At 33.2% G+C, this 27,646-nt stretch overlaps 2 protein-coding genes across 2 annotated transcripts; both read left to right on the top strand.

Annotated features, from left to right (window-relative positions):
• The first annotated feature begins 15,580 nt into the window (after positions 1 to 15,580).
• LOC102588848 (protein STRUBBELIG-RECEPTOR FAMILY 7-like) lies at positions 15,581 to 23,330 on the top strand. Its single transcript, XM_006362040.2, has 16 exons — positions 15,581 to 15,856; positions 16,964 to 17,096; positions 17,201 to 17,272; positions 17,357 to 17,422; positions 17,503 to 17,574; positions 17,676 to 17,747; positions 18,455 to 18,526; positions 18,606 to 18,671; positions 18,778 to 18,837; positions 18,936 to 19,225; positions 20,084 to 20,370; positions 20,530 to 20,795; positions 21,847 to 21,979; positions 22,500 to 22,636; positions 22,745 to 22,901; positions 23,016 to 23,330. Exons 1-16 carry the CDS (start codon positions 15,763 to 15,765, stop codon positions 23,157 to 23,159), a joined length of 2,121 nt encoding a protein of 706 aa, XP_006362102.1. The 5' UTR covers positions 15,581 to 15,762; the 3' UTR covers positions 23,160 to 23,330.
• A 1,428-nt stretch (positions 23,331 to 24,758) lies between these two features.
• On the top strand, positions 24,759 to 26,149 carry LOC102594289 (RING-H2 finger protein ATL3-like). The gene has a single exon (XM_015302819.1). It carries the CDS (start codon positions 25,149 to 25,151, stop codon positions 25,917 to 25,919), a length of 771 nt encoding a protein of 256 aa, XP_015158305.1. The 5' UTR covers positions 24,759 to 25,148; the 3' UTR covers positions 25,920 to 26,149.
• The last annotated feature ends 1,497 nt before the right edge of the window (positions 26,150 to 27,646 follow it).

The following is a 27,646-nucleotide window of genomic DNA, read 5'->3' as shown; positions in this document are numbered from 1 at the left end:
CCCTGAAAGAGACAATTATTAATTTACTTGCTCAACATTCTTTGAGTCCATCACGTGTGCGTGGGCAATGTTACGATGGGGCAAGCAATATGCAAGGTGAGGTCAATGGACTAAAATGTTGATTAGGAAAGAAAGTAGACCGGCTCATTCTATACATTGTTTTACTCATCAACTTCAACTAACTCTTGTTGGGGTCTCTAAAAAGTGTGTTGAAGTGGAAAAATTTGTAGTATTGGTCTCAAATATTTTTAAGGCTTAAGTCATCTACGGCCACTTAAAGTTGTTCACATATTTCACTTGGACATCTCAACTTGGGCTTTTACCTATTGAACATCTTATTTATTCAAAAATCATTCTTATTAGACACAAAATGCTGACATGGCAAAAAAAATGTGTTCCACACTCCTTGAGCGTGTATAGCAATTAAAAATCATATTTTTTTTAAATCTATTTTTCAACTTATTTTAAAAAAAAATATTAAAAATAAAATGGAATATCTTTGTCTTCTTCTTCACTGCACCTCTAAACGTCTGCCTCTCTTTCTCTAACCCTTTTTTATTCTTCTTTTGCATTTTTTTGATAAAATTAATATAAATTGATTATTTTTTTCATCAGAAGTCGTTATTCTTTATTGGATAATTATGGTAGTAAGTGATTATAAATCCAAAATGGTGAAAAGCTTTGAAATGGCAGCAGATTTTGATGAAGAAGAAGAAGAAGAAGAGGGGCGGGGGCGGGGTAGGGGTCGGCGTGGGTTGATTGGAAATAATTTGTTGTTTTTTTAATTCTTTTTTTATCTAATTGTCACGTGTCATCATTTTATTGGTCTATCTGCTATGTATGTGTGTTTGAGACACACGCACTTTTGTCTTTCACCAGATTTTCATTTTGTGTTTAATAGATATAAATTTGTTAAAATTAAAGTGTTCAATAGGTACTGACCTAAGTTAAGGTGTCTAACTGAAATATGCGGACAACTTTAAGGGGCTGTATATGACTTAAGCCTATTTTTAATGTATTGGGATCTTCTTTTAAGCGTATGGATGATTTACGAGATTCTAAAAAAGCAGCAATTCAAGATGCATTAGATATGGGTAAACTGACAACCGGTAGGGGATTGAATCAACAACTTGGTCTTTCAAGAGCTTGTGATACTCGTTGGGGATCTCATTATAAATCTTTTAACAATTTTATTCTTATGTTTGGCTCTATTGTTGAAGTTGTTGAATCACTTGCTCTTGATGCACGAAGTATGGATGAAAGAGCCAAGGCAATGGGACATCTTGAATCTTGTCGAACATTTGAGGTTGCGTTCATGTTGCATTTGATGAGAGATGTATTAGCAATCACAAATGAGTTCTCTTATTGCTAAGGTATCTATATTTTGTACCAAACATGAAATTTTGATACCTAACTTTGAAGAGCCATATGTTAGCTCTTTAAGATCACGACGAAGACTTGCTCACTATACAGTCTTACATTATTAACAGGTTGAAGTGTTTTGCAATATTATTGATTGACAACTTCAAGAGCTTAATGATCATTTTAATGAGGTAGCTATTGATTTGCTCTATGAAATTGCTTGTTTGAATCCAATTAACTCGTTTCAAGTTTTGACAGCAAAAAAAATAATGAGGATGGCTAAATTATATCCAAATGGTTTTGATGAATTTAATATGGATACTCTTGAGAATCAACTTGCAAGTTACATTGTTGATGTTTGTGATGTTGATGAAAGGTTCTCTTATCTAAATGGACTTTGTGATCTTTCCAAAAAATTAGTCCAAACAAAAAAACATTCAAATTATCCTCTAGTGTTCCGCTTAGTGAAACTTACTCTACTTCTACCAGTTGCCACTGCATCCATTGAAAGAGTTTTCTTGGCAATGAAGTTTATCAAGAATGACTTGCGAAGTCAAATGAGTGATGGTTTTTTTAGTGGCTGTTTGGTGTCTTTTGTAGAAAAAGATGTATTTGATAGTATTCCTAATGATACTATTATTAAGACATTTCAAGATGTGAAACCTCATAGAGTACAATTGTAATGATCTATTTAAGTTTTTAGATATATGTGCTCTAAATTTTAAAAAAAATTATCCGATCCATTTATACCCGATTCGACCCATTTATTTGTGGATATTATTTACGTGATTAATTTTTTTTTGAACCCCCTTGATGAAAATCCTCCCTCCACCACTGCTACTTACTACTTATTAATTACTACATAATTGAAAGATTAGACTCACACCATCAGGAATTAAACCATTACAGTCGTGTTAATCCAACAAAAACAAGAAACATCCACCAATTCTGTTACTAAGCTAGTCACTCTTTTTTTTGAAAGTTTTTTTGGTGTTTTTCCACATCTTTTTTAGACCAGTTGAACCACAAGGAGTGGGGGCCTCGAAGCAGAAGCAACATTAGTCCTTGAACTCGAACCAGCAATGACGGTGGGCCTCGAACCCGAACCAGAAGCGGCGGTGGGAACAGTAGCAAGAACAATTGTCTGCCTGTAAATAGAAATTTATAGACAAAAGATGATTTTTTTTAACTAGATAAAACTAGCATTTGAGGTAACAGTAAAGAAAAAAGGAAAAACTCATATGATCTCCATTATAGAAACTCGATTGACTGAATGGAAAGGATGCCATTAAGTTTCTCAAACTTTACCCTGAAAACAACATCGTTTTTCACCTTAAGAGCAATCTCATAGTTGACAAAGAGGCAACTCTCGGCCTGGCATTCTGAATCTGGGTTATAAACACGACAAATGTCGCACTTTGCCATTTTGGATGAGAAATGGTTTTTCTGCGTTTTTGGAAACAAGGTATGAGCTAGGGGGATTTTCATTCCTTTTATAGGGTAAACCTTGGTCCCTTTATTTTACCACAATAGTTTTTTTTCACTCCTGGTCCCTAGCTAGTATTGATATTAATTAAGATAAGTATTAAAAACACCCCTAAAAATTGATAAACATCCCCGTGGCTAATATTATATGGCAAGTGTTTGTATTACGTACACGCTCTTTTCCAAAAAAATAAATAAAAAATCACGTGGCAAAAATAATTTTACAGTGCCAAAATTAAATAGATTAAAAGTTAAAATTTATCAATGTATAAATTAATTAATAAACGTAATTAAAACAAATTTTGAGCTATAAGAATCTGTTTCCACTAATAATATTAGGTCATATCGTATAACAACAAGGTAATTTGATCAAACTTCAAGTAACTTCACCTCCCCAGCTAATTAAACTGATTTTACGGATAGTTTATGTTGAATGGTTAACAAAAACATTGGAATATCTAGTTTGATTTAATTACGTTAATTAAAATAGGACGAAATAAGATTAATATTGGCAAACACATTTTGAAATAAGCAAAACCAACAACATTGGCTAACACATTTTGAAACCACAACTGGATTGTTAATAAACTTAATAAAAATAAAGGTTGTAGCATGACATGCAAAAAAAAAAAAGTTGACTTGATCAAACATAAGCTAATACTTACTTAATATAAGTAATTTTGGAGAGATCAAGTAGTTGTCTTGGTGGGATAAGACGAGTGTCATCACGTTCATTTTTGGATCGTGACAGTGTGTGTGCAAGTAGTTGTTGTTGGTGAGATCATTGTTGCTGACGCATTGCCCAACCCGACTATCCCAAGACCAATGAGTTATTTTGAGAAACTGTCCAAGCTTTCATTGGGCCATTTATTGAATGTTGTAACTACATTCAAAATAGCTTGTAGTTTAGAAAATTAGGAAAAGAAAGCATGCATCAATACAATAAAGTTGGATAATTATTTGTAATTGCTTTGTTGAAAGCTTATGTTGTTTCATACTCTTTTTATTTAGATGTGGTTTATGTTTCTCTAATTAAGTCTCTCAAATATATGTTGTTGATATTTATGGTTTTTAATTTGTTCCAAGTGCAATGTATCTATATATTTTCAGGCAAGCAGTTGTTGTTAGTGGGATCACTGTTGGTCTGCCCAATCCGACCACCCAAACACCAATGGATCGTTTTGAAAAGTCGTCCAGGATTTCATTGGGCCATTTATTAAATGTTATAGTAATTGCATTCAAAGTTTATCTTAGTTAAGAAAATTAGGAAAAGGAAAGCATGCATCTATGTAATAAAGTTAGATAATTCTTTGAAATTTCTTTTTTGAATTTTTTTGTTGTTTCATATTCTATGTATTTGGTTATGTTTTATGTTTCACTAATTAACGTCTCTCAAATATATGTTGTCCATATTTATCATGTTTAATTTGTTCCAAGTGCCACATATATATTTTGAAGCAATCAATTATCGTTGGTGAGATCACTGCAACTACCACCCCGTCCAGTCTGACCAAATCAAACACCAATGGGTCGTTTTGAAAAACCATCCCAACTTTCATTGACCCATTTATAAAATGTTGTTGTAACTGCATTTAAGGATACTCTTACTTTAGAAGATTAGGAAACGAAAATCATGCATCCATGTAATAAAGTTGGATAATTATTTGCAATTGTTTTTTTGAACGCTTATGTTGTTTCATACTTTATCAGATTTGATTGTGTCTTATGTTTCACTAATTAACGTCTCTTAAATATATTTTGTCTATATTTATCGTGTTTAATTTGTTCCAAGTGTCACATCTGTAAATTTTCAGGCAAACAATTGTCGTTGGTGAGATCGCTGCCAATGTCGCTCCGTCCAACCCGGCCGACCCCAACACGAATGACTAGTTTTGAAAAATCGACCAAGCTTTTATTCGGCATTTATTAAATGTTGTTGTAACTGCATTCAATGTTGATCTTAGTTTAGAAGATTAGGAAAAGGAAAGCATGCATCCCTATAATAAAGTTGGATAATTATTTGCAATTGCTTTTTTGAATCTTATGTTGTTACATAATTTAGTTGTGTTTTATGTTTCTCTAATAAACTTGTCTCAAATATATTTTGTCCATATTTGTCATGTTTAATTTGTTCCAAGTGTCACATCTACATATTTTAAGGCAAGGAGTTGTCTATGGTGAGATCGTTGTCGCTGTCGCTTAGCTCAACCCGCCCGAACCCAACACCAATGTGTCGTTTAGGAAAATCGTCCAGACTTTCATTGGGCTATTTATTGAATGTTGTTTAAACTGCATTCAAAGTTGCTCTTAGTTTAGAAAACTAGGAAAAGGAAAGCATGCATCACTGTAACAAAGTTGGATAATTAATTGCAATTGCTTTTTTGAATGCTTATGTTATTTCATACTCTATCGAATTTGGTTGTGTTTTATGTTTTTCTAAATAACAACAACTGCCTGCCTGTAAATAGAAATTTACAGACAAAAAATGTTTTTTTTTTAACTAGATAAAGCTAGCATTTGAGCTAACAGTAAAGAAAAGAAAAAAGAAAAAGAGAAAAAACTCACATGATCTCCATTAGAAGCTGGATTGACTGAATGGGGAGAATGCGAACAAGTTTCTCAAACTTCGCCCTGGAAACAATATCGTTTTTCACCTTATCAACTATCCCATAGTTGACAAAGAGGCAACTCTCTCCCAGGCATTCTGAATCTGGGTTATAAACACGGCAAATGTCACACTTGGCCATTTTGGATGAGAAATGGTTTTTCTGCCATTTTTGGAAACAAGGGGTATGAGGGGGGGTTTCCATTTCTTTTATAGGGGTGCACCTTGATCCCTTTATTTTACGACAATAGTTTTTTCACTCCCGATCCCTAGCTAGTATTGAAATTAATTGAGCTAAGTATTAATTAAAAACACCCCTAAAAATTGATAAACATCCTCGTGGCTTTCACAATACTATTGTTACCGTCTAAAAGCTCTTTGCCAATAGAATTAAATAGAAATATCACCTAAAATAGTAGTTGTTGATCTTTGTAAGTGAAATACCAGTAGTTGAGAGCCCATATAATTTCTGAATATAGTATATAGTATGAGTGGACGTTTGATTCTTCAAATTTAAGTTTTCAATAGTGTGCACCAAATATCGAACTAAATTACTTCAATTCAGTTCGGTTCAATTTTTCCGCTGATTTGGCTAGATAAAAATTTATGAATGTTTGATTTTAGATTTAGTTATGGATTGATGAAGTTTGAATCTGACTAGAATTGAAAGTTGTTTTCGAGATGTACTAACATAAAGATAATATGTTTTACCTTCAATAGCGTGACCGACCTAGCAAACAAGGAGGACGCAGAACCTGTGCTTATGGACGTTAAAAATTAGATCGACTTTCTTAGATATTCAGACATGAGTATCTAGACAAACAATAAAGCTGCTATTCTAACAATTTTTTTTAAATATACATGCAAGAATGGAGTTTCAAACTATATAATACACAATATGCTAATGGATTTGGAGCATTCACACTCAACATGATGAGTGTGTGCCTACCATCACTAGAGTAATTGCTGACCATTATCCCTCTCCTGCATAATTGCATATCTTATGTCGATTGATACATAAAAGTCTGGTAAAATCTTTTACACACTTTCGAGGCATTAAAAATGACATTTAAATTGACAAGTATTCAAATTTTAATTTTGTTTCCCAACTTTATAAACGTAATTAAAACACATTTTGAGCTATAAGAATCTGTTTCCACTAATAATATTAGGTCATATCCCATAACAACAAGGCAATTTGATCAAAATTCAAGTAACTTCACCTCCCTAATTAAATTGATTTTACGGGTAATTTATGTTGAATGGGTAACAAAAATATTGGAATATCTAGTTTGATTTAATTACGTTAATTAAAATAGGACGAAATAAGATTAATATTGGCAAACATATTTTGAAATAAGCAAAACCAACAACATTGGCAAACACGTTTTGAAACCACAACTGGATTGTTAATAAACTTAATAAGAATAAAGGTTGTAGCATGACATGCAAAAAAAAAAAGTTGACTTGATCAAACATAAGCTAATACTTACTTAATATAAGTAATTTTGGGGAGATCAAATTTTCCGTATAAGCAAATCCTTGTAGTAAGGTACTATTTGAAGGCAACAAGTCATACGGTCCTTTGAATGTCCTAAAGTCACAATAAAAATCATCCTCTTGGTAGTAGAGTAACACTTCACCATCCGCAAACATATCTACTGGTAAGACAAAAAATATATGGGTCTTTCGTATAGTAAATAATTTAGTCCAAGATTCCTTGACACCATAGTCTTTCATTACCATAACTTAAAAGTGTTCAATCCCCCTTCTCGGCCATTACAATAAGCACAAAGCATTCCTTCGAATACAACACATCTTACATAATTCACATTGGAAATATTACAAATTTCCTCCGGCAACGATATCTCTCCATACACCTCATTTGATATATTAAATGAAATCATAATATACTTAAGTAAACTATCCCTACTGAGCCAATGAAATGCACCACGAACAAATGGCAAAGAGTTTTTACATGGTATAATTTTATTGCGAAAGCCACGAGGATGGTTACCATTTTTTCTCCAAGAACCACTTTTTAGTGCAAGGATTTTGGTGGGTCGTTCGGGACCATTACTCATGTGCTCAACCATAAGAATCTTATAGTCATCACTAATCGAATCATATCCCAATTCATAAGTGCTACCGAATAGGGATCTAGTTTCATGATTAGGAAGTTGTACTGATTCATTGGTGGATGGGTTCCACAGTAAATGGTCACCACGTGGACACCAAAGAAGAGCCAATCCATCGCAACAACATAATATCATGTAATCGCATGGTTTGTGGTTTGAAGGGCAACAAAGATTTTGTAATGGTTGAGACGATGATAAAGAAGAACAATAATATGAAATATCAGTTTCAGTCCCAGTCCCAGTCCCAGGGATCAATCCGGTAATAAGAATTTTTTTATTATTCTTGGCATAATTGTAATGCTTCGCCTTAAAGTATTGATCTGAGATTAATGTTTTCCAAAATTTTGAAGCACATTTAAATCGAAGAAGAGAGGAAACATGTAATCTGATGAGGATATCCACAATTATTTCCTCGGGGAAGTGGATTTCCATGGCCTAGATAGGACAAGGCAAGTAGTTCATTATTTATGTTTGTGTATATAGGAGTCATAGATGACCTAAAATAATGAAAGAAAATTAACTTAAAACTCACCGGATCAACATTTATACGCTTCACGCCTACTATCTTCTTTCTTCTTTTTTGATACAAAAAAGCAGTCAAAGTTGAGTAGTGATTTGAAAGGTTTAGCCATCTTTCGAGCTTCCCCTTTGCTCTGATTATTAGGGTTACATGAGTGTTTTATGGAGAGCTATATATATAATACAACTCCGTACAATATGTCTATAGTAGTGTTTGGTTAGGATTTTATTCTGGGAAAATAAATAAGTGTTTAACGTAAGCTTTTTCTTCTTTTTTTTTTCCTTCAAGGTGTGCCGTCCAAAATGCATTTTTCATAAACGAATTTAAAATATAAAGAAATAAATATTCACGAAAAAGTTAAGAATCCGCTATATATATATATGTATATATATAACTTTGATAAATAAAGCAATTAAAACTTAGTAAAAGTTTGAGCGGGGTTAGGTTATGACATGTTACAAATCGTTTTGACCCAATCCATTTTGGTCCAAGCAAATTTGGATTTGATTGAGTCTTGACCCATTTTGACCCGTCCAACTGCCACCCCTAGTAATTAAAACTATTTCTTTTTTGTCTTGACCCATCATAAGCTATAAGAAACTTTTTCAAAGTCATAATATTAGGTCATATCCCAAAACAAGAAGGCAATTTGATTATTCCCCTCCGTCCCTAATTAATCTAATCACTTGGCTAATTATTGATTTTACTAGACAAATACTCCCTCCGTCCCTTTTTACTTGTCCATATTTCCTTTTTTAGATGTCCCTATTTACTTGTCCATTTTGACAAATCAAGAAAAGACAACAAATTTTTTCCTATTATACCCTTATTTCCCTCCAATTTATTTCACTTGAATTCAAAGAAGTGGTTGTAATTTTGAAATGAAAAGTTGTCATAAGGGTAAAATTGTAACTTCACTGTGCTAATCATTGTTGCCTTAATCTGTGTGCCATTTCTAAAGTGGACAACTAAAAAGGGACGGAGGGAGTATATCTTATCCTGATTTCCGGTGCATAATATTGTACTTGATATTTGTTCGTGGTGCATTTCATATGCAATATTTCCGGTGGGATTCACATAACACGTGCCATTTCAAGTGCTTATTGTAGTCGTCGAGATACGGATTCGGACACTTTTAAGTTATGGGTAATAAAAGACTATGGTGATAAGGGATCTTGGATTGAATTATTTAGTTAACGAGAAACTCATCTATTTTTCGTCATACCGAAATATATGTTTGCGGATGGTGAAGTGCTATACTACTATCAAGACACACAGATGTAAATCGTGAGTTTAGGACATCCAAAGGACCATATGAATTGGCCTTCCTACAAGGATACGTTTACACAGAAAATTTGATCTCTTCAAAATTACTTATTTAATATTAGCTTATGTTTGATTGATGACACCTTTTTTTTTTGGATGTAATGCTACAACCTTTTATTTTATAAGTTTATTAACTTGCCAGTTGTGGTTTCAAAATGTGTTTGCCAATATCAATGTTACTTCGTCCTATTTTAATTAACGGAATTAAATCAAATTAGATATTCCAGAGTGTTTTTGTTAATATAACCACATAAATAGGATTCAAATCCAGATGAAGATATAAAGAGACAATATTATCATAAGAGTCAGATTCAAAATTTTAAATGTGTGGGTTCCCAATAATTATATTTAAAACACTCAGTTTTTGGTTTCAAAGTTAATTTAAAATATTGAAATTTGGGTAATGCAATGTTTTGTTAACGATATATTTTAGGTGACTTAAGTTATGTTTTAAAAAAGGAAAAAAATTAAAAAGAGAAAAAAAAATTGTAATGCTTCGCCTTAAAGTATTGATCTGAGATTAATGTTGCACATTTGAATCGAAGAAGAGACGGAACATGAAATCTGATGAGGATATCCACAATTATTTCCTTAGGGAAATGGATTTCGATGGCCTAGATAGGACAAAGCTAGGGTTTATTAATTAAGTAGTTCATTATTTATGTTTGGGTATATAGTCACCTAAAAATGCCTCTGTGGGGATTCGACCCCACAAACAACATCACTTAGCGATTTGGCAGGGCCGGTCCTCCAAGGCCCCTGGACCAACCACAAACTTTGTTTAAGGGCTCGAGCATACTGGAGTACTCCTCTATTCATCTATCAATCTCGTTTTATGAATGGTGTGATGGTCAAGCATAGGTGAAACTCTTTTGTAGGCAGCTCTCGAGGCAGTGACTTGAAACTAATCTCCCGCAGTCACCCACCATGATCGGAGGCTCCGCAATAGGAGGGGTTGTGGGTTCACCAGGTTGGGAGAGTCCGGGGCCGATTAGTTGAGACCGGCTTCGAAATAAGCAGGCTAATCTTATACGTTTAACTGATTTTTCAAAATAAATGTACAAGATTTCGGGAAAAGTTAGGGGGTTCTCGGGAACTCCTTAACTCTACGGTAGATCTGTCCCTGGCTCATGAGCAATATAAATTTTAAAATCATTATTAAGTGCTAAAAGTCTATGCAGATGCATATTATATATCCTATTGATTTAGTATAAACACCGAATATAAATAAGTTTGTACTCTTTATTATCTTGACTTTTTAAGTAGTTTAATTTTAAGTGAAGTGTAAACAAAAAAAACAAATGTAACTTGTGTTGCTAAATTTAGAGATTAAAACTCTCAAGTCTCGAGTCGGGACCGGGAGTCAAGTCTTGATATAAAACCAGGTTATGTGTCAATCCGGGAGTCGGTTCGGGGTCGTAGTCGAATCTAGCGTCTAGTATTTGTTCAAATTATGTTTAAATACTCTTGAAATAATATTTTCTTATTTCTAATTTAATAACAAAACATAAGTGAAAAATCAATTACAATGTAGTAAATATTTTTCTTCGTATCAAACACACCTAAGTATCACTATTTTAATGTTAGAATCTGCTATGAGAGTAAATATATTGTTATATATACTATAACTATAATTAATTAATATTGTTATGCATATGTAATAAATTTTAATAAACTATTACTTGTTTTCCCCCCAAAAAATGTGGGTATTACAAAATGCATCCGAGATCACCTCCTTTATATGCCAAAACCTTCATAATTACGGTAAGTTCAGTAGAGAAAGGAATATTTATGACTTCTCCCCTTTTTTTAAAAAAAATAATTATTTTGACTAAATATGAAGTTTAAGAAAATAAAATAGACTTTTAAATCATGTGGTCTTAAATTAAAATTATGTCAAATTTATCAAAACACCCATTAATTTTGCGGTCTTAAACATGCCACGTGAAAAATTGAAATTAAAGTATTGCCAAAAAAGCAAAGGGTCATTCTTTTATAAACGGACTAAAAATAAAAGTAGTTCATTCTTTTTTAAATGAGGAATGAAGTACGAAAACAATTAACCATACAAAGCTGGTATAAATAACTACTCCCTTTGTCCCTAATTACTTGTCCACTTTTTCTTTTTTAGTTGTCCCTAATTACTTGTCTATTTTGACAAATTAAGAAATGACAATTTTTTTACCTATTATACTCTCAATTAATTACTTTGAAAAATGTATAACTTCTTGAAAATCTTAAGTATTTAATTCACCCAATTCATAATTAATAGAGGTAAAATGATAAATTCACTATGTCGATAATTATTTTCTTAATAGGTGTGTCAATTTAAAAGTGGACAAGTAATTAGGAACAAAGAGAGTATTGAATAACATGTGAAAATGTTACTCCCTCCGTTCAAAATTACTTGTCACTTTTTAACTTGACAAACTCATTAAAAAAACTTTGATTAGCATAGTGACTTTACCATATTACCCCTATTAATTGGTACTTGTTGAAATTGACCATTTGCAATTTCAAAAAGTCCAAGTAAATAAATTAAGGGTAAAATATGAAATTTTATGTTGTATTTTCTTGATATGTCAAAAATGACAAGTAAAAATAAAAGACAAAAATAGGAATAAGTAATAAGCAATTTTGAACGGAGGGAGTAGAAAACTTTTATATAAATAGAACATTCTAATGAAGTTATTTCTTTCCTAGTGATAATCGAATTTTGTAATTCAAAATAGGCATAATACATAAACATGCTCTTTAACTCAGCTTCAACTCACAGTTATGCCCTTCAACTTTGGATGTGCGCAAGTAGACACTTAAACTTGTATAAAGGTAAACACGTAGACACACATGTTCTATGTGACATAATGCACGTATAACGCCACATAGGGATGCGAATTGACACATAGGATGCCACGTTTGACGTATGTGTTTACTTGTACACATTCAAAATTAAAGAGATATAATTTTGCACTAACCGGGAAAAAAATTCTTCTTCAATATGAAAATCAATGAGTGAAATTTACTCTGCTCCAATTTACCAGCAAGTATAAATAATAAATGCATATTTTCACAAGAAAAAGAGTATTATTAATGTTTTATATTTGTGTAAGAGACCTCAGTGGTCACTAATTATCATTTTACACCCACAGGCCACATTATTTGCACGGGGTATATATGTTTGATTTAAAATACAGAAAAGTGTATTCAAAACATAGTCGTAAGAGATATTTAATGTAATTAATTCATATTTTTTATCTTAATTTATTGGGATTTGAGCTTAAATCACTAAAATTTACCTTCACTTCAACTGATCACTGGTCCGTACTCTTTTACAGACACAATGAATATATATATAGATAATGAGATTGCTATTATTTTTTCTGTTTCGATTTATTTGTCTTTTTTTTTTTTAATTTCGTTTAAAAGTGAATGCCTCTTTTTTTAGTAACTTTTTAATTTCATTTTTTCACATGATATGTTTTGATATCATGAGATTAAATAATACTTTGATACATCATTAATTTAAGATCATGAAATTGAAAAATATTTTAATAAATATAATATATCTTTAATTTAAGATGATGAGATTTTAAAAAAAATACTTTTTCTAAATTTCATACTAAATTAAAATAGAACAAATAAATTAAAAACCGAAGCAATTTTTTTTTTTAGGCTTTCGATTTCTATTCCAAACCCAGTGGACCCAATGCAGAGGCCCCTATATGAAACTTAATTGTGAAGAAGTGGATGGAAAGTGACAAAGGCTTTTTTTTTTATTCATTCAATGCTCGGTATTCGTTTTGGAGCTCTATTAATTTAAATTTATTATGTGTAAAGTCTCATTCGAGGGAGAAACGCTCCCTATCAAGAATCTTATCATATTTAAAGCTCAAATTTAAGATTTCTATTTTCTTTTTAAAGTAACTCTATCCACTGCACCATAGCTATTCTACCATTCACACATATATTGTTTATTTAATGGTAATTATTAAATCAGAATATTAGCCAAGTGAGGCTATTAAACCAATATTCAATAAGGGATACACGTAAGGATGTATAAATCAAATAAAAAAATCACATCAAATTGATAAAAGAAAATTAATTAGGCTTGATTCGATTTGGTGAGTAAGAAAAAATAGAATCAAATTGATATATAAATATATAATATTTGTATATTTTAAAATAACTTTATATATGCTTTTCTTTACTACATGAAGAAATATTTGTAATTTTCTCATTGGATCGATGTTTAATAGAATTATATAGTGTATCTAAAAAGTAAGAAAACACATTATTGGAGTTAAATTCTTTTTTATTTCTTTACAAGCATTTGATATCTAAAATTCATTAATTTAACCATCTTAATTCAGGCAGAAAAATAATCTATTATGACAGGTGTAAGGTTTTAACAAAGGTCAATGTAGAATTATAGTTCGAAATCTTCAAAAAAATATTTGTATTGAAGTCATTATATTTTTAAAATTATGGAGTCATATATACTATATATTCATTATAATTTTTTCCACACAGAAATGAACAACATATATATACATGTAGAGAGCATAATAAGACAATTGATCTCTTAGATGGTGCTTGAATTTGCTTAAAAGTTGATCAAACCTACTTAAGTCAATTTTTGATTTTTGGAAGTTTTTGACAAATATAAAAAAATAACTTAAAAATAAGTCAAAAATCATTTTAAAAGTGTTTTGCAAGGTCAAAAATCACTTAAAATAAGTTTAAAATGACTTAAAATAAATCAAAAATCAAAAGTAGGTCTACCCCTACTTTTTATTTTTTTTGACTTAAAAGTCATTTCAGTTTGACTTTTATGTTCGACTTAAAAACTATTTTTTTAAGTCAATCCAGACGGGCTCTTAGTCGAGGGGCCAAGAAGCAATTATTTGATGGTATAAGAATTTTGCTAATTTCTTTAGGGGTATTTTGGTTGGGAACAAGTAGCTATCTCAGAATAAGTTATCATACGATAAGTTATTTACTATGTGTATAAGATAACTTATCTCATTACTAAGTGTATTGATTTCTTCTGTGTAATACTAATCGATAGAACCTCATTGGTAAGTGCTACAAGATCTTGTGCATTGGAACCCATGGTTATGAACCCGAATCTGTTAGTATGGAACATTACCTTTTCCAAGTGAAATCCCGTAGTATATGAAAGAGTGAAAAAGTGCTTTCGTTGTTGTGGAATAAGAAGCCTTCGTATCTTAATGCACATATTTAATTTATTCAGAGCTATTAGAGCGGGATCCACTTTTTGGGGAATATGAATCAAAGCAATAACCAAACACATGATACTCCCTCTGTCCAGTAATACTTGTCCACTATTGATTTTACACACTTCTTAAAAAACTATAAATAGAATGATAATTTTACTATATCACCTATTGGTTAAAAGAGAATCAAAATCAATTTATCAATGAATCGTGAAATGCTATGGTTACTATCAAAAAGTCTCATGCTTATGTTACTGTTATTGATGGTTTGATTATCTTGGACCAAGAGGACCATTTGAATATAGTATATACAATATCTTGAAAAATATAATAAGAAAATGACTATAATTAATGATAAGGGTAAATTAGGAGCTTAGTGTAAAATTATTCATTGATTTCATAAAGCGGACAAATATTGTTGGACATCCTAAAAATGTATAGTAGACAACTATTGCTGGATGAAGGAGTAAAATAGTTCTGCATTTATTCTTGAAATTATTATATCTTATACCTCACATATAACGACTTATTAATGTTTGCAAATGAGGTAGTGTGATAATATATTAACTAGGTTTTTTTTTTAAAAAAAAATTTCCACCCAATATTTGGTACCCATATTGAAACTCGACTATCCCAAATTTGTGCCGCATTTGATCTCATTGGACATTAAAGATTGTTACCTACTCAGAACCCAAACCCAAACCCGAACCGGTAACTATTGAGCATATAATTGTAATTTTGTAGCCACCAATACAACAAAAGGGTGGGGGCAATCATTGATTAATTTGACAAATATTCTCTGCTTTGCTTTCACCTTCCACTAATCAAACGCCAACACAAAATCTCCAAATTAATTATTTTAATCCTTCCCTCTTATACTTTTTTCAACCAGAAACCAACAAAATTCAAATTAAAGTGATGTATTACAGTGTGACAAAACAAAAAATGGTAAAAAAGTGTGTGGCTTTGGATTCTTGTAGCTGAATAGTGGTTTTTCTTTAGAATGGCAAAAGCATCTGACCCTTTTCTTCTTTTAGTGTCTTTTTCTCACTCTAAAAAGAGTCTTTCTGTGTTGTTGGTGTGGGAGAGATGAGGTTGTTGTTGCTACTGGCAGTAGTACTGTTGGTGGCCATTTTGGCGAATTTTTCAAGCTTTGTTAATGGTGATACAGATCCATCTGATGGTTAGCCCCTTTTGATTTATTCATCATTCTCTTTATTTATTTCTTTTTTAGTATGTGAAGTAGTAAGTACAAGTTCCAGTTTTCTTGTTCTCAAGGAAAAATTTAGCTGAGAGTGGGCTTGAGTCTTGACAACTCATGAAATGAACAAACCCAACTGAAAAAACTTGTTTCTTTGAAGCCCCATGATATTGAAAAGAAAATAGCATTTGAAAACACTAGGTCTAGGCTTGGTAGATAGAGTTATGTGGTACATGTTGTTGGTATATATCCTTGGAATTAGTTAGTTGCACACAAGCTGGCTCGGACACTGTGGTTATCATAAAAAAGAAATCTTTGAAAATGATGGATATAATAAGTCTTGCTTGGGCTGCATCAATGGTAGTCTTCACTTTCGAGTATGGGAAATACTCATTACTTATGGCTGAACAACCCCTTAGTCTTGTCGACTAGATTGAGTCATAGTTATTGTAATTGTTGAATTTACTGTTGCCGATGCACTTAATAGTTACAACAACATATCCAATGAAATCTTGTAGCTGGGGTTTGGGAGGGTAGAGTGTATGCAGACCTTACCCTACCTCGTGGAGATAGAGGGGAGACTCTTTCGGGAAGATGCACTTAATAGCTAATAGAAAACGTCAACCTTCTCACAATAATTTTCTTTCATTAAAAATTGAACAAGTCTGGGTAAAAGGTAAATCCTTACAGAAACTTGTGGTTTGTGAATGTGATTGGTTTTAGTTACTATTGCCAGCCTTATATAAGCAATTACTGGATAATGTTTTCTACTTTATGTGGTAAGGGGTGACAAACACCAATGAGTTTGAAGTTGATCAAAACCTTAATAAAGCTATATAATTTACTTTTGGACTCCTGATGATCCAAAGAGTTTCACAGTAATGGTTTGGTTAAGTTGCTCGCTACTTTGTACCATGCTGGTCAAGTTGCCGTAGCTGCACATTCTTTTAACAGATTGTCCTATGTAAAATCTGTCTCTTGAGCCGTTCTCTGTCCATATATAACTATTTCTTTATCATTAAAATTCCTTACACAATCACATATGTCTTGATTTTAAATTAATCTAGTTGACTTCTGTTTGGCTTTCAGCATCTGTTCTGAGAGTCCTGTATACCACCCTAAACTCACCAGGGCAGCTGACAAAATGGAATGCCAATGGCGGTGATCCTTGTGGAGAGTCCTGGACAGGCATTACCTGCTCGGGCAATAAAGTTACTGAAATGTGGGGTTCGGTCTTCCTTTTTGTCTTCATCTCCATGTTGTTTCAACTTTTTGGAATTATTGACTAGGTAAACTGATGATTAGTTTCTTTTCATTTTCCGTCAGCAAGATGTCAGGTCTTGGGCTCTCAGGTTCATTGGGGTCTCAGCTAGATAGTCTAAAATCTGTGACCAATTTGTAAGATAAATGGCCTTTGTTTGTTCCTTATTAATTGGATTTATGTTGAATTCCTGAATGTGGTCATCTTTGTGAATGTTGCAGTGACATAAGCAATAACAATATGGGGAGCCAGTTACCTTACCAGCTTCCTCCAAATGTGCAAAGATTGTATGTTTGTTTATTTGCATATCTTCCTCCTTGCAGGTTCTATTTTCTTCCTCTTATCTTTCTTAGAACTTGCCTTGCAGAAACCTCGCTTCTAGTGGTTTTAGTGGTGGCCTCCCATATTCCATTTCACAGATGACCTCCCTCCAGTACTTGTAAGTGAATGCTTAAATTTAATATTTGCTTAAATACTTGGTCCTCTTCATTCTCTTTGGGGCTCCTTATGATTCTTTGCAATGTTTATGCCTGGTTGTAGAAATGTCAGTCATAATCAAATTCAAGGATCAGTGGTTGTCTCGTTTGACTCGCTCTCTGCACTCAACACATTGTAAGGCCGATTCATCTCCTTCCATTACACCAGAGTTTTCATATTGCTTAATTATGATCTGAATGAGAATAGTTTGCTGTTCTCAAATGTTATGATGAAAGTACACTTATTCTATTATTTAAGTTGTCTCGATTTGAGAAAGAGGTTAAACACACTTGTTCCATTTCCCACATTACTGTGCAGAAGTGAGTCATGTCTTTGGTCTGCTGCCAAAGTATTGAATTATGCCAATTGAGCTTAGTTGCTACTTAGATTGTACTTATTCTTAAGCAAGTATTAAAAGCCTCAAAGGTGCGCTTATGCCCTAAAACGAGGTTTAAAACGTGTTGAGCGCTTTGCCTTGCTTAATGTGTGCTTTAGTGTCATCATCAAGGTCCTAAGGCATACTTTCCCTTGACTAAACAAGTGATATTTCACTTTATCGTAAAAAAATCCAATTTCTTTGTTCATATATTTGTCATGCATGCTTATAATTATTAGTCTTGGACTAAACATATATATACTTGTATTTTTTTCTCCCTTTGCACCTTTTTTTCATTAAAGCTTACACTTTATTTGCGCTTTAAGCCCCAATGGACCTTAGAACTTTTTTGTGCTTTTTGCTTTTGATAACGCTGGTACCTTATCATATTTTCTTGTTTAAAACATAATAGTTTGAAATTTATCATTCTCGGTCACAATTTTGATTGATCTTTTTAATGCTTCAGGGATTTCTCTTTCAATTCTATGACGGGTAATCTTCCTCAAAGCTTCCAGTCACTAACTAGTATGAACAAAATGTAAGAAGAGTTTTCATACTTCATCTATCTATTTGCAAACTTCCATCAGATATAGAAGTTTTGTTGTTATAATATGCAGGTATTTGCAGAACAACCAGTTTAGTGGAACTATTGACGTCCTGGCCAATCTTCCCCTCGGAAATCTGTGAGTTGTATGCCACATGTGTAGATATTATGTCTTATGTCTACATCTCCTTCAGTTTCAGTTAAATCCATTGGTTGAAAACCATGTTCATTCTTCTATTATTTAGGAATGTTGAAAACAACCAATTTACTGGCTGGATTCCAGATCAGCTTAAAGGGATAGTGCAGTGAGTGTCTTAGATTGCAATAATTTTCATTCTTCTTTGCAAATTCTTTGGGGAGTTCTTTCTAATTGTTTTCTGGATTTATGAATCTTTCATAACAGATCAAATGGTAATTCATGGATCTCTGGACCTGCACCCCCACCTCCACCTGGCACACCTCCTGCAAACAATCCCAATGGAGATCACAAATCCAGAGACAACAGCAGCAATTCGGGCAGTAGGAAATCAGGTATAGGGGGTGGAGGTGTTGCAGGAATAGTGATATCTATTCTAGTTGTTGGAGCAATAGTAGCATTCTTTATTATCAAGAAAAGATCAAGAAGGTCGTCCACAGACATAGAAAAACTTGATAAGCAGCCACTTGCTCCTCTTACTCCACAGAAAGTAGAAGGTATTTGGCTTTCATAATTCTTGATATTGTTAGAAATGTCTTGAATTCTCTCTTAACTCTTTGGATATTTCTTAACGTATAATTATAATCAATTGCGGTGTTACTATTTACTCAGTTGCTTGGGAATATGGAAAATGATGTCTAAGCCTCTATCCTTACCTTGCTAATGATTGGTCATAAACCATGCAAGTAGTATCAAAATTTTGCAAGGGGTTGTCATTGATACAGAAGGAAGCAGCAAAGCTGGAAAATATTTATCTTCGAAGTGGAAAAACTGTATGGATTTGAAAGATCCTAAGTTCTGAACAAACAAAAGTTTCATACTTTATTGGTAGTCCCGTAGGTATAATCTTTAGAAATTCAAACTGATCTTTTGGAGGAGGTCCTAAATTACGTGGTGCTTTTAAAGCTTATGATTATTTTTTGACAAATTAACATCAGCTACCCTTGATGGTTTAACTTCCTGGGAGACAAAAACTCTTGAGAATATAGTTGACCCGAAGAACTCTTGCTTCAGACTGTAACTGTCAGCACAGTGAAGGAGTCATCTTCAGGTTCATATTTGGGAAGTTGCTTTCTCCTTTTTACTCCATCAAAAGCCCACAAAACAAACCGTCTCTTACAATACGAGTTCCTTCTCATTTGCAACTTCATCAGTAATTTTCCAGTTCATGCTTATAACTTTCATGCCTCATTTCATTATTGACTTCAATGATGTCATGGAATCCGAGTTGGAGCTTGTATTTGCTTATGTCTAACTTTTTCATTGCTGTGTTGCTGTTTTTTTAAAAAGGTAACGTCACTGTTATATTTTGTTTGTTCCTGGAATTCCTACTCATTGTCTGTTTTTGGTTGCAGAGTTGAAACCTTATCAAACCTTCTCCACAGTAAGCATGGGCACATTTGAAACTCCCACTGCTGTAACTCTAAGACCTCCACCTATTAATCGCCTTAAGTCCTTTGATGAGGTTGACATGTCACCGAAACCCATTGTTCCTCCCAAGAAAATTAATACAGCTCAAATCAGGGCTACACAGTTTTCAATTGCAGACCTACAGATTGCTACTGATAGCTTCAATGTTGAAAACCTTATTGGCGAGGGATCAATTGGGCGTGTTTATTGCGCTCAGTTTGATGATGGCAAAGTAATACTTCTCTCTATGAGTACCCATTAAAAAAACTTTTTTTCTTTCTTATGACTATATAAGGTGATTTAGTGATGCTAACACATGTTTAAGCAAAAATGTATTATCAGAGAAACTACATACTTATTGTGTTCCTTTCTGTTATTTGAAATGTTGTAGGTTCTTGCTGTCAAGAAAATCAATTCTTCTGCCCTCCAAAATCATGAAGATTTTCTCTATATAGTTTCTGAGATATCACAGTTGCACCATCCAAATATAATTGAGCTTGTTGGTTATTGTTCAGAGCATGGACAGTACTTGCTAGTTCATGAATTCCATAAAAATGGTTCTCTGCATGATTTCCTGCACCTGTCAGATGAAGACAGCAAGCCACTGGCATGGAATAGCCGAGTCAAGATTGCACTTGGTGCAGCACGAGCACTAGAGTGAGTTTTTGCAATCTCAGAATTATTTTATCATATTTTATATTCAATTGGTTACAGTTATGCGGGACTATTTCCTTATTGATTCATTCCAGAAAGGATGACACGTTGCTGTATTTGGAAACAATTCACTTTATATTTCCCATTTTTACCATTAGTGAGAAGTTTTATAGCAACACAAATGTTATGGTATGTTTAAGGCCACAAGTTTCAAAAGTTTTATAGTCAGACAAATGCTATGCCATGTTTAAGATCGATCACAAGTTTCAATTTTTTTTTATCTCTTTCTTAGATTCAATGCCGATTGGAACTATGTCACATAAATTGGAAGGGGGAAGTAAAATTCATGGAGCATGCAGCAATGCTATGTTTTTCTCTTTATTTATTGATGGCTAATTACTAGTAGTTTACATGAATCTTCTGCTTATCTATATCGGAGATTCATAGAATAGATCTTCTGGGTAGAAGAAAAGGGGATTCTGTGAAAGTCAATACCAAGCACTTAGTCGTGACTCGTGATGAACTTTACCAGAGGATCCATAGTAATATTGCATTTAGAGGTCATACTTGTTGGACTAAAAAGACCACTATAGAGTTTAGTCTTTTTTAAACATTGATGACTAGTAAGTTAACATAAAGAAGAGTTCATTTATTCCTTTTAGTTAGAGCCTAGTATCCTAAATATGCCGGTCTTGCCAATATAAAGCTAATCAAAACTTCAATGCTCCCATCATTTTGTTTTATATGGTGGTGTTTGAGTGGGGACAGAGTTCAAAAAGAAAGAAAGACTTCTGGAACTTGTGGTCTTAAACTTGCCATGTCATTTGTGTGGCTATAAAAGCATGTCATTAGGGTAACAATGAATATTTGAAGTTAAAATTGTTTCCAAATATAGGAAGGCGTCAATCTTCTTGAAAAGGCTTAAAAGGAAATCCGCCATATAAAATGATACAAAGGGTGTAACAAATTTCAATTTATGTGGTTTTCATATCTGTTCATTTCCTGTTTTCCATACACAAATTTCTTCACTAGCTAATATAGGCATCCTTTGCAGGTATCTGCATGAAGTTCATTCACCATCATTGGTTCATAAAAACATTAAATCGGCAAATATTTTACTTGATCTGGAACTCAATCCTCATCTATCAGATTCTGGATTAGCAAGCCTTATTAATGATGCAGATCAGGTGGCTTTAAGCTCCTTACTTTATGCATTGTTGCAAAGTGTTTCGGTGGATTCGATATAGAAGCATGCATGCACATAAGTACACATGTATTATATAGGCATGTTTTGACATACTATTGGCTGTGTATGTGTCCTTTTCAAGGAGATAAGAAATATCAAAACACCACATGGTTGAAACGTCATTTGTTTCAGGAGAAGCTTTGTTTTGTGCACAAACCTTTGAAACATGAAATCATTTACAACAGTTTCTGGGGTTCATAAATTGGATTCCAAGAGAAGTTGTCAAGTAAAAAACAGAAAATTTTATCCAAATCTAGGGCATGGAATTATCCAGTATATTCTATAGAAGTAACACTACCATATAACTCATTTTAATGAACTAGTCTTTCTATGGTCCCTGTTGCTTTATCTCCTGCTCTTCTCTACTTACTCAATTGGTAAAATTGTAGCTGTTTCTTCTTCTTAAAAGATTCACTTCATTATCATCTTCTCAAGATATTTGGAAGTGATCATCTTTGCAGGCACTAAACCATAATACAGGGTCTGGATATGGTGCACCTGAGGTAGCTATGTATGGGCAATGCACCATAAAAAGTGATGTCTACAGCTTTGGAGTTGTTATGTTGGAACTTCTTACCGGACGGACACCTTTTGATAGGTAAAGTTGCTTAGGCATCATGATATTGTGTCAAATTACTTAGAGACAAACAGGAAGAAATTCAGAAAGTCTTAACTTTCTTGATCAATATGTATGCTCTTGATGCAGTGAGAGACCAAGATCTGAACAATCTTTAGTTAGATGGGCAACGCCACAACTCCATGATATTGATGCCTTAGCTAAGATGGTTGATCCAGCACTCAAAGGGCTCTATCCTGTTAAATCCATTTCCCGCTTTGCTGATGTAATTGCTCTTTGTGTCCAGGTAATATTTTGTATAGACGGTGTGCCTAATTCATAAATCTGCTGTGTTTATCAAGAACTTGATTCTGTTAGTTCAGTCAACACTATCTCATTGTCATGTATACTATTGTGGCAGTCTGAGCCTGAGTTCCGGCCACCTATGTCAGAAGTGGTTGAAGCCTTAGTTCGGCTAGTTCAACGAGCAAATATGAGCAAGAGGACATATAGTATTGATCGGGGTTCAAGGGGTGAAACAGATGCTCTAGACAACCAACCTTAGTTCCGATGTAATGTAGCCTTTTCTACCAGAATGTCTCTCTTTATAGTTTGTTGTTTATGGGATCTATCAGCTTATCTGTTCAGCAAGATCTTGTTGGTTGCATTGGTTGTACACACTGCTAGATACTAAAATCTGTTCATAGTGCATATTCAATTTTCATTTTTCCCTGTATCTGCTCTCCTATTCCTCTTCCACACGCGATGACATGAATGAGTTCAGTACGTACTACGTGCATTTCTAGAAAATCCAAGTCTTTGATCAGTGTAATAGTCAAGTAGGAACGGTTAAATACACATACACACTCACACCTGATTACTGACTATGACGTAGTCTTACTCCTGCCTTGTAAAGGTAGATAAGTTGGTTGCAATAGACCCTCGACTCAAGTAAAGTTTCTTGTTTATGAAATTCTAGTAACATAATTAAATTGTTCCACAGACCCCTATTCACCACTAAGTCATGTTCCTCACATTCTTGAGTGTCATAAAGTTGGCCACATTTAGCCTTTCAATACATCATATTCAATAAATAATATCATCATTACTACCACACCACTCCTCCTATTGCAGCCTAAAGTTTTAACTAATGGCCACTGGATGACCAAGATTGTGGTCTGCAAGTCATTAGCACTATGACCTGTGTTGATAGATACACTAGCTCCAATTGACTAGGCTTACAATTTACTAAACAAATTTGGGTTAAAATAATGTCAACCTATGATGAACTTGTACCTACTAGTTAATTTTCCCATATGTAGTTTCATTTGACTTTCTCTGCTCCAATATCAATCTTTACTCATAAGTTATAACTAAATAGAGAAAAGTTCTCTTATAACTAAATAGATATAAAATTTAACAATAAGTTTATGAGTGGACTGAGTTTACCTCTCCCCACTCATCCTTAACACTATTTTTTAGTATATTTTTTTTATAAGAAAGACCATAGGAGAATTTCTATGAAGTTTCTCTTTTCTTTTTCTTTTTAAAAGAGAAAGAGGCAAAAATGACCCTTTTATGTTTGTGGAAGGTCTAAATAAGTCCTTTGTATATATCCATAAATATTCTTTATCCATTATGTCTATCACCCTTAAATATTTAACAAATTAGACTGTTCGATTTAATGAAAATTGTGAAATAAAAAGAAATTCTAAAGAAAGTAACATCAATTTCAAGAAATTGCACCTTCATATTAGAGTTTTAGTTAAATCAAACAATTAAAATTTATCGAATATTTGACGATAACTAAATAGGACCAAAATATCCTTGAGATGAAATTGAAATGGCTCTTTTTAGACCTAACCCAAACACAAAAGACCTTTTTTTCCTTTTATTGGAAAGTTTTGTCAATCATTTGTAATGTCAAATTTTTGGCCTTTGCATAAGTGAAAGTCAAGTAGATATCTTTGCCATCATCTCTCCAACTTTCCTAAGTTTTAGTAGTAGAAAAGTCAAGTCAAAGTATAAAGCCTCCTAGAAGTTAGGTGGCTGTGGAAGATTTTCTTGTTTGACTTCTTCTTTGTCGTCTTAGCTCTTATTCCAACACTCATAAATACTAATACCCCTTTAATCCAAAATTTATTCCAACATTTTTTCACATTTTCTCAAATACCCTCTTCAAATCTTTATTTTTTTTGTCCTCCATTTCCATATTGGCCAATAAAAATCTTAACTTTCTATGTTTTTTCACAATTTTGAGGTTTTATAAGAAACCCCATCTCATTCTTGATTCAAAATTTGTTGAATTTCCCCTTCATTTAGGTAAAAATCTCAACTTTTCTATGTTTTTTTCATAATTTTGAGGTTTATTAAGAAACCCCATCTCATTCTTGATTCAGATTTGTTGAATTTCCCCTTTATTTAAGTAAAAAATTCAACTTTCCTACGTTTTTCACAATTTTGAGGTTTAATAAGAAACCCCATCTCATTCTTGTTTCAAATTTGTTGAATTTCCCCTTTATTTAAGTAAAGATTTCAACTTTGTGCTAGAGAAATGGAAAAATTAGATGAGTCAGGTGTATTAACTCTTTTAGGGAAGTTTATGGTGGGGTTAATTATATTTATGTTTTTAGTGGTGTTTTTTATATTCTTAGTTCATATTTACACTAAATGGTTCTTGAATCGCCGGCGGTATGTAGATACCGCCAGCGATTCTGATGGCAGTGGGACAAGGAGAAAAGTGAGTGCTAAAGGTCTTGACCCTTTGATTCTTGAAACAATTCCTGTAGTTGGATTTGATGTTAATGAATTCAAAGATGGGACATTGGAATGTACTATTTGTCTTTGTGAGTTTTCTGAAGGTGAAAAGATGAGATTTTTACCAAAATGTAATCATGGATTTCATGTTGATTGTATTGATATGTGGTTTCAATCTCATTCCACTTGTCCTCTTTGTCGTAACGCGATTTCAACGACTGAGGAATCATCATTGGAGATAGAAGAAGAGGGTTCAGCTTTGGCTTTGGCTTCAGTTGAAACTGAGTTGCCTATTTTCCCAACCAATGTGTTGTTTTGGGGAAATGAGACTCAAGTTAGCACCTTGTGTAATCCTTGTTTAGACTCGACAGCTTCCACGAGTAATCGATCACATGGAATGTTGGTGATTGATATTCCAAGGGAGATAAATGAAGAAGAAGAATCAAAATATGTAATGCCTGAAAGATTGAGACGTTTGATGAGGCTTTTGAGCGGGGATAGAAGGGTATTCAATCCTTCTAGTTCGCGAAATGTAGATATAGAACAAGGGAGTAGAAGCCCGAGTTAGCATAGACTCAGAGGCTGATCCAAGATTCGAAATTCTAACATGTATAAAGGGAACAAGGAACAAAATGTCATTACACCTATTGCTCCTTTTCAAGAAGTTAGCTTGGTTCAATTGATATATACATTTTTTTCTTTTTGTAGAACATAAGAAGTGGATATATTGTACATGTATAAGCACATTGTTATAATAGGCTTCTCTGTATAATGTACTAGCTCGATTTGCTAGATCATCGGATTTATATTTTCATGGGCTAAATTTGACACCAGTATGTTCCAACTAGATCACATAAGCTATCTTGTTACTATGTCAACTAACATTTCTGAAAATTTACAGCTACTCTTGCTGTTTCGCGTTGTGCCAATAAGTCAAGAACAGTCCTTTCGGTTTAAACATTATTGATTCTTCAATGATACAACTGATCTGCAGCCGATTCTATGTATCTTTTGTATACAAGTAGTATGTTCCTTCATGAAACTAGCTTGCTTTGCTACATTATTAGCATATATCTATTGGACGAGTTATATTTTCATGAGCTAAATTTGACACCTCAAAGTTAACTAGTGAGAGGGACCAACTCCAAGTGTAGCCTTATGTCCCTCCATGGAAGTATCTTGATTCTTGACTTACATATCTGTAATGGCTAAAGAGAACTACATAATGCTATGGAGTATGGCCCAATTTTTTTCGCACCATGTCTCTGTAGCATGGTTCGCGCCATAAGACAGAAATGCTGCTAAACGGGAGCACATTGATTTGATATAAACATCCGATGCAGGTAAGTTTGTTACAATATGACAATGTGTGTCTGTAGCATGGTTCGCACCATAAGATAGAAATGCTGCAAACGGAAGCACATTAGTTTGATATAAACACCCGGTGCAGGTAAGTTTGTTACAATATGCTGAAAATGGACTAAGAAATGCAAGGATATGCTCCATCTGTCTGGATCTTCACTTCTGAGGCCACTCTATTTTCAGGACTCTCAAGCCCCCACTCCTCACCCCATTAGTAATATTATCCGCTTTGAGCTTAGGCCTACACGGCTTTAAAACACATTACTAGTAGATAAAATCTGCTTACTTATATAGGAAACTTTCACAAATAGCCACTATAATAAACTTAATTATGCTCCATAACTATAGTTTGCATATTTACAGACTGTAGCTACAGTTTAAGTTGCATCATTTGTATAATTCGCGGGTGGGTTTGTATAATTCAACTATTTTTGTATAAATTCGAAATAACAAATTTATATCACCACAAACATCTGAACTTTAAACAATTATACAAAATTATATTATTCAAAATTACATTATAAAAAAGTTATACAAATTTCGAATTATACAAATGTGCGAATTATACAAAACTAATAAGGTGAGCCTCGTAATTATAGCTAAAAATAGGTTGCGAATTGTAATTAAGGCAAACTATAACTATGATAAGTAATTAACTGGTATATATTTATTTATCCGCTCTACTTATATATGCCCAACATCTCTTATGTTTTGCGACGTGGGAGCTGGGGTGTCACACCCTCCATCTCTATTTTTATTTAAATTTAGTACTCCTATTATGATGTTACTATAATAAAAATAATAATAATCAATCATCATAAAGCCAAATAACAAGTGAGTTACATTTCCAAGACTGCAACAGGAGAATTTAACTATTAAGAGCATCTTTTACTAAGGGAAACACACATATGTCTTCCATATAATAATTCATTG

The sequence above is a fragment of the Solanum tuberosum genome, unplaced genomic scaffold (assembly GCF_000226075.1).
Source record: "Solanum tuberosum cultivar DM 1-3 516 R44 unplaced genomic scaffold, SolTub_3.0 scf00376, whole genome shotgun sequence".
Lineage (NCBI taxonomy): Eukaryota > Viridiplantae > Streptophyta > Magnoliopsida > Solanales > Solanaceae > Solanum > Solanum tuberosum.
The sequence above is the reverse complement of the archived record's forward strand: the minus strand, read 5'-3'. Positions and strand labels throughout refer to the sequence as shown.

Excerpts from the sequence above, each read along its gene's own strand:
- LOC102588848 (XM_006362040.2), top strand. The coding sequence starts at position 15,763 with ATGAGGTTGTTGTTGCTACTGGCAGTAGTACTGTTGGTGGCCATTTTG. Across the intron at positions 18,838-18,935 it reads CAGCTTAAAGGGATAGTGCA|ATCAAATGGTAATTCATGGA; the intron begins GTGAGTGTCTTA and ends CTTTCATAACAG. Across the intron at positions 22,902-23,015 it reads TAATTGCTCTTTGTGTCCAG|TCTGAGCCTGAGTTCCGGCC; the intron begins GTAATATTTTGT and ends CTATTGTGGCAG.
- LOC102594289 (XM_015302819.1), top strand. The coding sequence starts at position 25,149 with ATGGAAAAATTAGATGAGTCAGGTGTATTAACTCTTTTAGGGAAGTTT.